This window comes from Miniopterus schreibersii (genome assembly GCF_964146895.1).
Source record: "Miniopterus schreibersii genome assembly, chromosome: 21".
Taxonomy (NCBI): domain Eukaryota; kingdom Metazoa; phylum Chordata; class Mammalia; order Chiroptera; family Miniopteridae; genus Miniopterus; species Miniopterus schreibersii.
Genome location: NC_138123.1, coordinates 2,454,841 through 2,469,560, shown reverse-complemented (window position 1 = coordinate 2,469,560; position 14,720 = coordinate 2,454,841). Strand labels below are relative to the sequence as shown.

Sequence of the window (14,720 nt, the reverse complement as noted above, 5' to 3'; positions counted from 1 at the left end):
CACACAGTCACAGTGCTGGCCATGACCCATGGCTCGAGTTGGCATGAGTTCTACTTGGATTCATGTAAACCTGAGGATTCTTCAGTTGTCTAGCCCTACAGTAAGTAAAGTAAGCAAAACAAAATAAAACCCACCATAACCTTTAACATCCCAAATAACAAAGTTAAGGTAACAGGTGGAAGTAATTTAAAAGCACATTTTACATGTATCAACATGATTTTGAGAGACCTTTTAGTGGGTCTGTAACTTTATTCAGAATAAACTGGTTGGATGGCAGTTGTCATTCAGGCTGTGATGTAGCCTCACAGGGCAGGTTCCTGAGAGGAGAGATGCTCAGGGAAGGGGGCCCCAGTGGCATGCAGGGGTCTCCCCTTGCTTAAGCACGTGCCTAGGGAAGAAGCAGGGGGACGGGTGCTGGAGTTGACATTGGACCAGGGCGGTTCCTGTCCCAGCAGCCCTGCAGTGTGACTCAGCCACGTTGGGGACAGTGCAGGAGACTCTTATCACATTGAGGACTTTCCACTCTCTTCCAGCTCCCACTGTTGATGAGGACAGGTCTGCTGTTAGTGTGGTAGTGGAAAGAAATCAGCTTTATCGCTAAGGGCTGGGTGAATATAAATTGTGTGTCTGTGAGAGAGAGACACATACTGACATCGCTGGTGTGAGCTTGTATTCTGCTCGATGTGCAAGGGAAAAACCCATGCTCATCAGGCATCATACTCTGTACAGAACAGGTGTACTTTAAAAATAAATGTTTTTGGTTTAAAACTCAGTGTTTAAAAAATAACTTCAAAGCATGATTTATTTTTTCATTTATATCACATTGAATCATTTGACCTTTCCTCTTTGTTTTCAAAGATTTGTCCCATCAGATGAAAAGAAGAAACAAGGCTGCCAACGAGAAAATGAAACGCTGATACAGAGGAGAAAAGACCAGATGCAGCCAGGGGGCACTGCTCTCAGTGTCACGGTTCCCTACAGAGTCGTAGACCAGCCCCTGAAACTCATGCCTCAGGACTGGTGAGATGTCTGTATTTCCTACATAGCCAGGAATTCTGGTATAATGAACAAGCATTAAGTTTTACTGTGAGTTATAAGTAGAGCCTATATTTGAAACCAGTGTTAATGCCTAACTTGGTCAGCAGTCATACAGTCCAGTGATAGCTAATCAATTCTGTATTTCGGGTGGCTAAACTTAATTCTACTTATAAGAAGAAACATTAACTTTTGGAAAGCTTAGTGGAAATTCTTCCCACTCGCTCACTGGTTCTGGATCAGCTTTTAGAGCAGAACTTCAGGCAGACTGATGTTTTGAGGGCCTGCATTTTAGGTTTTCACTTTGGAAATTAGCTTTGAATTTTAAATGAGTTCCTTTTAAAACCTACTTTTTTGATTAGATCGGCTACTGTTCCCTGTTGTGTTGTAAGAGTGGACTCTTATGTAGTCACTAGAGGGGCAGAGGTAAAAGGCTAAAAAGATCACATAAGATTGTGTGTGTAAGTAATGATACTTAGAAGACTTGTGTGCAGAACAGGTGCATGGAAGCATAGTGATCTAGTGGCAGCATTACAGTGAAAAGTCGTGGTCGTGTGCCTGTGTGCCTCATAGACTGTTAATGGGCTGTATCACATGAGTAATCACGATACTCCTTCCTCAGGGACTCACAGTGACTGAAGCTCACATTTGCCCATTCACTCTGCACCCTTCCCGCCCCTTTTCTGTTTACAGGGACCGGGTGGTGGCTGTTTTCGTGCAGGGTCCTGCATGGCAGTTCAAAGGTTGGCCGTGGCTTCTGCCTGATGGATCACCCGTTGACATATTTGCTAAAAGTAAGATTCTCTTTTTTTACTACTGACCCAATGTGGGGATGCTCTTGCTTTATTTGAGAGAAAGAGCCATCGTGTGTTTGCGTGTGAGACATCAAATGGTTCCTCTCCATTCACACAGGTAATGCTAACTTTTAAGCACCTGTGAAATATCTTTAAAGCCTTTTTTTGAACATCACATATTCCGCAACATTAATAATTACTTTTTAGGCCACTTTACAATCATTAGTATTGCTGCTCGTCCATATGTCTGAACTAAAATCAGTGCCAGTTTCTATCTTGATTGAAAGTCTCCGTGTCTACAGTGCAGTTCCCTGGCGGGAGAATCCTCACCTGCCTTATGCATATAGTCAGCACACAGTGTGCTCGGGGAAGGGGTCAGTGGATGTGTTACATGTTGACTGCATGTGGCTACAGCCTCTGGTGACCATACATTGGTCAATAAAAAGTAGATGAACTTAGCCTGGCCTTTTTTTTTTTTTTTTTTTTTTTTTGCTGGTAGGGATATTTCAATGATTACTTAAATTCAAGTACCCAGTTAAGTTAGTGGCATAGTAGGACTATTTTATAAAGAGCATCCTCATGAAACAAATGTTTATTAAACACGGCAACTTTATTATGAGTTAGATTATGCTGCGGTGAAATCCCACCTGTTTTTAGCATTTTTGTTAGTGGTTCCACCCTTCTTCCAGGCTAGAAGCTGCCCACAGTGGAAAGATTTACTCATGTAATGAAGTCTAATAACATTATGGTTGCTTTTTCTGTTATTTCTGAAACTTGAGTGATGCATAGAGTTGATAAATAGGAAGCTGAAAGATGTACAGAGAGTGAGAACTTTGGTGAAAGTAAAATGCGAGTGAACAGGAAGGCTGTGCTTAACCTGCTCGCATGTTTGCTGACGAGTATTGTAAAAATGATTACAATATCTGCGTTTCATTAAATGCTCTGTTTCATTAAAGAATATAACTGTTTTCATTGTCGTTTTGTTCAGATTGTTAGGTTCTGACCTTTAAGTAAGAGCTTGGAGACTTTTAAAAAACAGTTATAGTAATGATTTTCTTCCATGAATTAATCTCTTTCTTTTCAACCTTCTCTACTGACTCCTTTCGGTTAGCATTTAAAGTGAAAGCACTCTTGCCCCTTCTGTCTTAAAACCAACAAAATGAAAAAAACCCTTCCCCTTGGCCTGACCTTTCCTTCCAGCTTCTTCTCTTTCTGTCTTTACAGCCAGGCTTTCGGAAGAGATGTCTCTACTAACTCGCTTCCCTCTGTTCAGTTCTCAGTCCACTGTAGTCTCACTCTCTTGCCTCCTACTAAACTATTCCCATCAGACTCACCAGGGACCCAAGTATTGGATACTTTCAACCCCCTTATCCGAATGTGAGTCTCTCGACCACATTTGCTCCTTTATAAAATGTTATTTTTGCCCTGGCTGGGTAACTCTGTCAGTTGCAGTGCTATCCCAATACGCCAAGGTTGCAGGTTCAGTCCCTGGTCAGGACACACAAGAATCAACCAGTGAACACATCAATAAGTGGAGCAACAAATCTGTTTTCTCTCTCTCTGTCTCTCATCAAATAAATAAAGTTTGTTTTTTTAAAGTTACTTTCCTGTGACTGGTCACTCTTTCTCAGACTCTAGCTACTTTTCCTCTGGCCTCAGCCACATATCTATGTTCCCGAGTCTCTCCTTTAATTGTAAAGATTCTCGAGACCCGATCGCTTTCCCTTAATCTGTGTCCTCAGTTCTAAAAGCATGTCTGCAGCATGGTGCTCTGGCCTCCGCATCTCACTAGTGACCAGGTGACTCCCGTGAGGTCCTGTTGGGACATCAGGCTCAAACTATTCTGAGTGGAGCTGATTGTCCTATATGCTCCCTCAGCTCCAAACTGCCCTTTCCTCAGTTTGTTTTTTAAGTAGTTTACCTGGGCCAGAAACTTAGGAATATATTCCCTCTTAGTTTTTAGTTGGTCTCCTTGCTGATTCTGCTCTTCTTCCGGCTTCCCCGCTTCTTCCGACAACACATTGGGGACGGTAATACCTGTCAGCATGGGGGAGAAAATGAGAGCATTGGAGCATCTCTGTGGCCCTTGGTGAAAAATTATGTTTTCTTTATATTGCATGGTAATAAAGTACAAAGGTTTAGAGAAGATACTAAATATTGCATTGTATAAAATTGCCAAATAAAACCTTTTCAGTATTATGAGAAATTTGAGCTTAGAACTGGACATCACTTTTCTAAACTATTACTTTTTATGGTTGAGGTGGCTGCATACATTTGTGATCATGATTTTTAAGTGATGATTTCTCCAAATTTTTGTTATTTAGAAAAAATTTCACTTAATTGTGTATTATGTTGGTCCTTTTGCCATTTGACATTGTGTCATTCTGTCGACTAAGTATTACTCAGGAGCACCGTTTCAATTATTTTTGCTTCTTTGTTCCGGCAAAAAACTGTTGACCAGATGCGTGCCGTTGGCAGAGAAAGCACTTCTGAGCCGTGCAAAGTGTTTTGCTTGGTCATCCTTGTGCCACCAGATGACCAGCTTCTGACAAAAGAACTTTGTTTCCTCCACTTTTTGCTGAGGCCTAAAACCTTTAAGTCTTTTTTCTGAATAAGAACGATGTTTTGTGTTAATGACTTGGTGTGAGTTTTCTTTCCATGATGGCTTCATGCTAGTAAAATATTTTATATGAAGAGAGAGAAGCCTTATGTTTCTTTATCATGGCTTAAACTTTTTGGACCCTGATATTTCATCTTTAATTTACAAAGTTGTCTCTTCTGTTGGAAAATAAATATTGTGTAAACAAAATCCATTGGAATTATTAAAGGGACTGTATACTTACTGTGTGTCTTTGTGGCTTTAGGTAAATCATTTAAAAAATATAACTAGTATGTATTTTTAAGAATGATTTAAAGCAGTCATGTTGAGAAAATTAGAAGAGTAAGGTGTGTAAGCAGAATAGGAAGTACTGAGATGTTGATCTATTTTTCAAATTTAATAAAGTATTTTTTACCCATAAAAACATTTTGAAAATGGGTTTCCTGAAACCATAGCATAAAGCCTCTATAGTGAATTGGTTTTAAATTCATTAAATTGAGTTCAATTCAAAATGAGTAATGTGTCCAATGAGAGATCCTTGATTTATAAAAGCAAATAATTTAGAAGTAATGTTTATGCGTTTTTTTGTGAGCACAAATGATTCATTTGGGATTTCCATCAAGAATTAGACCTTTATTGGTTTTTAACATCAAAAGCCATTAGCCAGCAAGCAGTGGAACAAGCAGTGGAGCAAACAGTCCGTAAAGTAGCTCAGAGAGTCAGCCATTCTCTAGAAAACCCTGATACTAGATGATGGGGAGAGAAAGTCAGACGTGTTAGAAAAATTGAAAGAAAAGCTAAACGTCTTCCATGTCACATGCATATGTAAAAGGACAGTTCCACTGAGCGTCCACCATCTAATTACCTACTTCTGGGTAACTCTCGAGAGGCCTTCTGTTTTTGTTTGTTTTTCCTCCTTTCCTCATTTCTTACCAATTCCCATTAGTTCTCACTCCCTGATTATCTCTTAGATGTTTTTCTTGCTATGCACGTGCCTTCTCCCCAGTTGATTCCTATGTTGTGTCCTTACTCTCTGCTAAACACTTGGTCATGATTCCTTGTGTCCAATAGACAAAAGCCCAGACTCCTTCATGTGGCCTGCAAGCCAGAATCGCTCCACTCCTCTGTGGTCCTGCCTCTTACTCATTCCCGCCATCAATTCCTTTGCATGTGTGGTTCCATTAAATTTCTTGAGCTTCTAGAGTAAACTGTTTTCCTTGTGAGCATGCTCTCACTGCTAACTAACTGGGTCACTTTGTTCTGTTAGCCTAATTCCTACCCCACCTTTAGGCCTTAGGTTAGACTTCGCTGCCTGTGCCAGCCCTCTCTGAACTCTTCTGTCCTGTGGCGCCGACGGGATCTCGCTGTATCTAGTAGTCTTCCTCATTTTCCACTGGACCACATGCAGCTTATTGTACTCATTTCAGTCCCAGTTGGCTGGCATGTGTAAACCCTCAGTAAATGTTCGTTGAATGGAATGTTTTTTGAGGATACCACACTTTTTAGCACCTTTTTAAAAGATCACTTTGGTTGGTGGAAGAAAAATTGTTTTTAGTTTAGGTATTTTGGGGGGGTTTTGCCTAATGTCTGTGTTGGGCATTTTTATTTTTTTATAAAATACTTTAATAATTTTGATTGTATTTTGAATAAAAAATTTTATCTCCCCCAATATAGTTAAAGCCTTCCATCTCAAATATGATGAAGTTCGTCTAGATCCAAACGTTCAGAAATGGGACGTGACTGTGTTAGAACTCAGCTACCACAAACGTCATTTGGACAGACCGGTTTTCTTGCGGTTCTGGGAAACCTTGGACAGGTAATTCTGGTCCTAAAATGTGCTTGCTTCTGCTTTATCGTAGTAATTTTCCTGCCTCTTCAGTTAGATTTTAAGTTCCTTAAAGTTGCAAACCGTGCCTCCCAATGCCCTTTCTTCGAACAGTGTCTAACTCTGCAGAAGATAATTTACAACTGTCTTTGTTATGCTGACTTTGGAAACAGCTGGAGAAAGGGCTTCTAAGGGTAGAGAGCGCATCAGCCCTGAGGCAGGAGGCCTGGCCAGCCTGGGTCCTGCGGGCTGGCTGCGGGCTGGCAGCGGGAGCCCGGCGCTCTGCCCGAGCGGGGGGCGGGGCTCTGAGCCCGTGCTCCCTGCGAGCGCCGGCGGGCTTCTGACCGGGCCTGAGTACAGGCAGTAGCCCGTGAGGAGCCTAGTTTCTGGATTTATTTTCGTCACGAGCGTGGAGCTGGCTTTGTTAAGGTCCTTTCAACAATTACGAGTTTTGTAACTGAAAAGTTTAAGACCAGCATACAATCCAGTTAATACCTCTGAACCTGTTATTTTCTTCGATGTGCCCTGTGAAGTCTTTCTTTGCCTGAGTCCCCAACTGATTGCTTTGGGTTTCCTCAGGGCCAGAGGGCACTGAGGGAACCTGTGATTATAACGGCTGCTGTTTAGAGAAGTGTTTAGGATTCTAGCCAGATGCTCTCATAGACTTTACTGAGCGGAAGGTTCCCTCTCGTTCCTTCGGAAGCCCTCATGCTCCCCGAAATAGTCACACAAGTCTCCAGAGAACACAGTGGCCGGGCTCACTGTCCATTTTAAGTTTTTAAAAATTCAGCCTATTTTTATATGTAATATTCTAAAAGTTCTAAAACTCTTGTCATCATAACGTGTTCTACTATTTTCCAGGTACATGGTAAAGCATAAATCCCATTTGAGATTCTGAGTGACGTGGTCCCCTTCTGGAAGTCTGGATTAGGAGGTGGATCTGCCTTGATCTAAAGACTGACCGAGAGTCCAGCTTTATGAATTTATCAAAAACTCACAAAGAAAGAAGGTCACGGATAGAGCCACGACCTCACTCGATCCGCTTGTATGTCAGAGGGATGATGCCTGCCATTCACACATGCAAACTTTTTGGCCTACAACTATTTTTTTAATATTAGCCTTCTAGTCTGTAATGGAAATTGTATATTTTGATAGAAGTTTTTTCTTCATTGGTTAAAATAGCATTACTTAAAATGTGTTTCTTTAGAAAATAAATACAGGTTATTAATGTGTGTATAGTTAGAGGTTATAAGGTTCTCTAAGCCATCTGGTTTCTGATTTTTCATTGCTCTTTAATTCCTCTTACTGTGTTCTGAATGGTATTAAATTTTAGTTTCTGGAACTTGCAAAACCAAGCAAAGAGATGTGACTCTTTGAGTGAATCAGAGTGGCAGCCTGTGTGATACAGCTCCAGTCCTCCTCTGTACTTAAAAGGGAAAGGGAAAACCAAGAACCGTCCTCCAGCTTTCGGAGACATAACTTATGTGGAATCCATTTAATGAATGTACCTTCTCACTGACTTTGGTGATTTTAAACTTAGAAGGATATATTTTTATCTGTGACATCTTTCCACTCGGAAAAGCTCAGAACACAGACTGAGATCCCAGTAGGCTATAGTCCTTTGTATTTGGGGGGCCAGAGTGTGAGTTGGGGGAAGGAAGTGTGTGAGTCCTACTGCAGTGTGATTTCACCTTCCTATCTTTGCTCGTGTGTCCACCTCTGATTCTTAACTTGCAGGGTGTGGGATTTTGAGTCTTCTATTTCTAGGCACGTTGACCTTGGAGTCCTTATCTTCCATTGTCCCTAAATATCAGTAAATTCTTGTGGGCACCAAAGAACACATTTGCTTACGTAAGTGTCTGAACAGAAACAAGATAAAAACACTGGTATTTTTATGTGTGTAGTCAATAGTGTATGAGATATAAAACCTATATTTTAACTTAGTAAAATATTTTACTACTTCTCTACTTTAGACAGAGTGTTGCATCCACAGTCCAGTGAGTGAGCATTTTTCTTGAGTCTTAACCCCACCTTTTACTACTTAAAAGCAACTTGGACCTTTATTCCCCAGAAGAGTTGTTACTGTTAGAATCCTTGCTGATCACTTGTATCATTACCCGCACCCTCCATTTCCCCCCAGTGATCTCTATAGGTTGACATATTTTTTGGTAAACATTAGCTCCTCTGTTAGCCTCGTTTTGAAATTTAATGCTGTCATAAAAATGAGAAGCACTTACTTACCCTTTAAGTAACCATGAAAGTCGTACCAATAGGGAATAGAGGAAGTACTCATGGAAGTCACTGGGTTTTTTCAGAGGAGAAGTAGTCAGCATCTGAAATTATTATATCTTAGGGCATTTATAAGGTTTGAACAGGTTCCCCTCCCCTTTTTCTTCTCTGTCCTCTCTTCTTGAAAACAAGAGAAAACTTAAATTTGTTCACCTTAAAATATCTCGGCATATAAGTCTGTTTCCAGAGTAAATTATGTATTGTGTAAACTTTCTCCATGGTGAAATAGTCACAGTCTAGAATCTGTAATATTTTAATGTAAGATTACTTGTTAAGACTACTACCAGTGGACACGAGCTACCTTTCTATAAAGATTTTTAGTATTTATACTTATGTATGAAATTTACTTGATACAGAGTATGGTTAAAATGGGGAACATCTACTTTAAACGGGATTTATTTTTCTATCTTGAATTTGCCTTATATGTATTCAGAGGCTCCTGGAAATACTGTAAGGGACGTTAGGAAAAGTACAGATGTGCTCTGCCTTGTATTTTAAATTCAGACCCTTAGTATGTACTTTCTTTTTTCAGCAGCTCAATCCCTTATTTAGGCCCATGTAATTAACTTATAGCCAGTAATTCTTAAAAAAACCCCTAAAAGCCCAACTCACAGCCAATCACTATTCATGCTCTCACGACTCCGAGTCCTACAGCAGCACCTACCACAGTGCCTTGCACATAGTAGGCATTCAGTAGACATTTCCATACATGAATCAGTGATGTATTTTCAATGTAACTGATGTATCCAAAAAAGCACTTTGTACTTGGTCTTGGAGTTTGAAAATACAGAATCACAGGGAAAGAAGAGGCACAGGAGATATTTTAATGGACATGAAATGCCCATCAATACACTTGACTTACCGTAAGTGACCGTTGGCAGGGGACCCCCTTGTCTCGTCCTGCCAGTAAAAGAAAGCTCCAGTTCGTTCTTCACCGGACACTCCTGAGCCAGGCAACAGTGAGGAGCATGGAGGTTTCCGTGAGGAGCACTCCGCTCAACCCTGACCTCAGCTGGGCGTCCTCTGGGGACCTTTTACAGACACCGCTGTCTGAATTCTGATTCTGATTTAGTTTGTCTGGGCTGAGACCTGGTCATCAGTATTTTTCTAAAGTGCTTCAGGTTCAGAAAGGATTGAGAATCACTGGTCTAATTTGTTACTGAAAACAATACCAGTATTAAATGTGTTTTCTGTTTTTTCATCTATTTTTTTTTTTTTTTTAATCACCCTTTGCACTAGACCATCCCCGTTATTGGTGGTATCGGCCTATGATTCCACATGACAAATTTGTTTTATTTATTTAATATAGGAGTATCTTGCTGTTTAATATTTAAACAATGTTTAATATATTTCACGATGAACTAGTATTATAGTTTATGATTTGTTTCCCATGTGTCCATATATCCTTCGCTGACTTTTTTTTAACAGCAGCATGACAACGGTCCACACAGAGATAACTGATTCATAATGAGGAAGACTTGGTAATTTTTAAGGTAGAAAGAAGTAGAGTGTTGATTTCTTATCTGCCATGCAGAATCAGAGCTTGCTTATGGAAGGAAAGGCATACTTTTTCATTGGTCTGCTCAGAGAAGTAAAAGTAAATTATTTAAATAAAATTCATTATCTGATGAACATTGAAGGAAATATTTTTCCTAAATAAAAATTTTTGTGACTCCTAACCAAATGAAAGTGATGACGTTCTTTCTTGGAGGGCGGGGAGGGGTCTTCAGTTGGCGTATTTCTTACTCTGACAATTGCATTTCATCGGTGTCAACTGTGGGTACACGGTGGCAGGATATAGGTCTGTGGCCCGAGATAAAGTGCCCCTTCGTCAGACACCTGTGATCTGAGGCTCACTGGTTAAGCCAGTTAGCTTATAAAATTCTTTGTGACCAGTGGTATATTTTATAATATTGCAAATACAACAATTACAAAAGCTGGTGAAAATGAAAGGAAACGTGAGAAATAAGTTACATTAGCCTTACTGTTACTTGACCAAATGTTCAACTTGTTACTCTAACAATAGTATGTTCACTTTAGAAGTAAAAAGGAGGAGAAATGACTGGATTTGAGTCAAGATTTGGATTACGGATTTTGAAATGCCGTGGCCTGTATGTCCTGGCCCGGTCATTGACGCCTTTGGGTGCACATTGACCCCAGCATGGTATTTATATCCATAAGCTGGGGTAACTAAGGAAAAATTGAAACTGTATAGTGGGTGTGTAAAGAATTCTATTCAATAAATGCATGATAGGGAATTGTACTTTGAGGGTTTTGATCTGTTTGGGTTTCTGTGTATTATTTTAGGTAGTGTTCTTAGCAGTATCCTGGGAGTTACAGATGTCGGCCACTTAAATGAGCAAAGTTAATGAAATAAACTGATTTTATTACCAAAATTTTAAAATGGGGTGATTGCCTGGCTGGGCGTGGCTCAGCGGTTGAGCATTGACCTGGGATCCAGGCGATCAGGGTTTGATTCCCGGTCAGGGCACATGCCCGGGTTGCGGGCTCCATCCCCAGTTGAGGGCCTGCAGGAGGCAGCCAATCAATGACTCTCATCACTGATGTTTCTCTCTCTCTCTCTCCTTTGCTCTCTCTGAAATCAATAAAGATATACTTTTTAAAAATGGGGTGATTGTCAAATTTGAGTAAATGATCTGAGGTTTTGGGGTTTTTTTGCCATTGAATTACATTTTCATTCACTTTAAATTCACTGAAAGCTACTTAACGTCCAAGTTTGATCATGGTGCTGAACCGGTACGTGGTGTGGGCACCGCACGTGCTTGTGTATCCACCAGTTTCCGCTCGAGAAAAGCAGCCCTGCGTGGAGGCGAGGTTTGGGCCGTGCGGCCTGATAAACGCTGGTTCCGTTTTAGTGCCTTTTACACGCCAGCCCTAATCGTAGGTGAAACACTCCGCCGTTCATGAGATACGAGCAGCGGTCTAAGCCCCACGTCCACCCGAGGCCGGGCAGTGCCATGGGGCACGACGTGTGTGATGGGGTCTGCACAGGGGGGGCCCTGGGGTGCTCCAGGAGCAGAAGGGCTGTTTCGGAAACACATTCATCCTTGGACAATGTGGGGGGTGCGGGGGGTGTCGCTCCTAAGGCTCCACACAGGTCACCGGTTCTGTCGCGCCTGCCGGCCGGGGAGGACAGGTCCCCACGGAGCTGGGAAAGGGGGTGCGGGCCCAGGCTGTGGCGGGGCGCCGCCAGTGCCATGGACGGTTTCACCCTGAAAACGAGCGAGTTCGGTACACTGGGTCCCCTTCTTGCGAGAGCGCCATGGGCAGGCGGCTACCTGATGCGTACAGGTGAGCGTCTGATTCCAACACGTCTAACTTGGGTTTCACTTTTCAGCCCCGGCTGACGTTTAGTAGTATCTTACGGTAGTTTCAGGTGCACGGGACAGTGGTCGGACAATCCTACTTTACAGAGCGGTCCCCCCGATATTTCCAGTACCCACCGGGGACCATGCATGGTCCCCGCAGTATTGGTGACCGTGTGCCCTGTGCTGTGCCACCAAACCGTCTGTGTCTTATGAGTCTGCTTCTGTTCTGCTTATTTTCTTTAGATTCCACATATAAGTAAAACCACATGGCATTTGTCTTCCTCTGACTTACTTCACTGAGCATAAAACCCTCTAGGCCCATCCATGTCGCAAATGGGGAAGATTTCATTCTTTCTCGTGGGGTGGGGAATCTATGAAGACTTCTTGGAGGAAGCGTCAGCTTTAGTCCGAAAGGCTAAGTAAGGATCAACCTTGGAACTACAAAAGGCCGTTCTAGGGAGAACCACCCTCTGAATCGTTCCATTCTAGATTCAGGAGAAGAGAGATGCCGAGCGAGCGCCGGGCACACGCAGAGAAGTAACGTGTGACTTCCGTCAGGGCTGGAACGTGGATTTGTACCACCCTAGGAAACGCAGCCAGAGTCACCGCTCGGGGGTTGTAGGCTCTGAGATATTTCTTATATTAATAAGCAACACATAATATAAATATATATTTTTATATGTAAATTAAATATATAATTAATATATTTATGCTTTATATGCAGAACTGCCCTTTCTAGGCACCTCCAGATACATTTTGATCATCATAACCAGCATTTATTGAGTGACCGCTGCACACAGGCTCAGTTCTGAGTACTCTAAGCCGTAGCTGACGTGGTCCTCACGCCCAGCCTGTGGGCTGCCTGGGGCACCCACACGCAGTTTAGTGTGTGTTCAGGGTCATCTATTCAGTAGAAAATCCAGAATTGGAACCAAGGTGAGAGCCTCTGAGTTTTTTTAAAAAAATACATATTTTTTTATTGATTTCAGAGAGAGGAAGGGAGAGGGAGAGAGAGAGATAGAAACATCAATGATGCGATGCTCCCTGCAGGCCCCCGACTGGGGTCTGTGCCCTGACCCGGAACTGAACTGTGACCTCCTGGGTCGCAGGTCAACCCTCAGCCTCGGAGCCACGCCCAGTCCGGCTCTGCATGATTCTCACACCGCGTTCGACCCACGTCCAAAGGCTCCGGTTCCGTGAGGAAAAAGCACGTGGCCAGGAAGGTTCGCTGTGGCTTCCCTGCGGCTCCGCGCTTAGAAGCCCCCGAAAAGTGCGAGTGTTTCACTAAGTCTGGCACCGGCCTGCGTCTGGGTATGAAGCCCTGACCCGAGCTGGCCTGAGGTCGGGCGGGTTTTTTATCTATCACGGTTGGTGTGAATATTTCTATGTTTTGCTGCAGAAACCTTAACGAGTTCCATTCTGCGGTGTTTTCCTAGGCCCCGCTCTGGGTGTTACCTCAGGAATAGTGTAGGCACCGTATTCTCTCAAATCCAGAACAAAATAACCTGAACTCCCGAACGCACCCGGGCCTCCGCGGCCTTGCAGGGAGCGACTGTGGGCACGAACCGGCAAGCCGAGTGGCCTGTGCCCTCCCTGCAGTATTCCAGGTGATCCCCCTGGTTGCTCTGGGAAGAAACATAATCAAGACTTAAGACTATGGAGCAGCAGCCAGTCTGCAATCGTCAAGAATCACGCCTATCAGCGAAGCCACTGGAAAGTGCCGGGAACGTCGTTCCAAAGAAAAGTCGCCTTCCTCTGTCCTGAAGAAGGGAGTTAAAACAGAGGTAGGTCTTGAAATCTTTGGTGGGAGAGAGAACGGAAGAGCGGGCCCTTGTGGAAACAGATTTCCCAAGCGCACAGATTCGTCCCTGCAGCCCCCGTTTAACTTTCCCCCGGGCTGATTGCGAAATAATTGACACACTTCCCTGCGGAAGGTTAATCATGACGGCGTGATCTACATACGTTGAGAAATGTTGACCGCCGTGGGTCCAGCTAACATCCGTCTTCTCAGATTAATACAGTAAAAAGGAAGAAAACCGAAAAAAAAAAAAAAAAATTCTCCTTGTCCCGAGAAGCCCGAGGTTCTGCTCTCAACAGCTCTCCCCTCCGCGCACAGCAGTGTCCGCTCTCGTCCCGCGTGCTTTACCTCCCCAGGGCTCATTTGTCTTCTAACCGGAAGCTGGCACCTTTTCACCCCCGGCCTCCAAATTCCCCTCCTCCTCTGCTAACCACGGTCTGACCTCTTTTCTGTAAGTTTGCGGGTGGTTTTTTTTTAAGATTCCACATAAGTGAGACCATACAGTACTCGCCTTTCTCTGTTGAACTTACTTCACTTAGCATAATGCCCCCAGTGTTCATTCACGTCGTAGCAAATGGCAGGATTTCACTTTTCTATGCCTGAATGATATATATGTATATATATATATATATATGTATGTTTAAATATTCCAAAATTCCTCTGTGCACTCCTACGTTGGTGGGCGCAGGTTGCTTCCATAGCTTGGCTATTGTGAATCTTTGCTGTTGTGAGCATGGGGGCGCAGGCGTGTTTTTGGAGTCAGTGTTTTTGTTTTCTTTGGATCGGTACCCAGGGCTGGACGTGCTGATTTGTGTGGTAGTTCTGTTTTTAATTTTTCGAGGACTCCCCATGCTGCTTCCCACGGTGGCTGCACCCGTCTACATTGCCACCCGCAGCGCACGGGGTCCCCTTTCCTCCACACCCTCGCCAGCACTCGCCTCTTGTCTTTTTGATGACGGCCATTCTGGCAAGTGCCAGGTGTGTTTTTTATTTGCATATCCAGTATTTTCATTTCTTAGTCATTTCCAGACCTCCCCACCCCTTCTTTTAA

General features: G+C 43.0%; 1 protein-coding gene across 1 annotated transcript in view; it reads left to right on the top strand.

Moving 5' to 3' along the window:
- The window catches only part of CDC73 (cell division cycle 73), a 45,940-nt gene extending 35,717 nt beyond the window's left edge, over nt 1–10,223 (top strand). The window contains exons 14-17 of the mRNA XM_081123927.1: nt 859–1,020; nt 1,729–1,829; nt 6,103–6,244; nt 7,115–10,223. Of these exons, the coding sequence (XP_080980053.1) occupies nt 859–1,020; nt 1,729–1,829; nt 6,103–6,244; nt 7,115–7,151 (442 nt within the window). The 3' untranslated portion in view covers nt 7,152–10,223. The remainder of the gene's footprint in view (nt 1–858; nt 1,021–1,728; nt 1,830–6,102; nt 6,245–7,114) is intronic.
- Nucleotides 10,224–14,720: the final 4,497 nt, after the last annotated feature.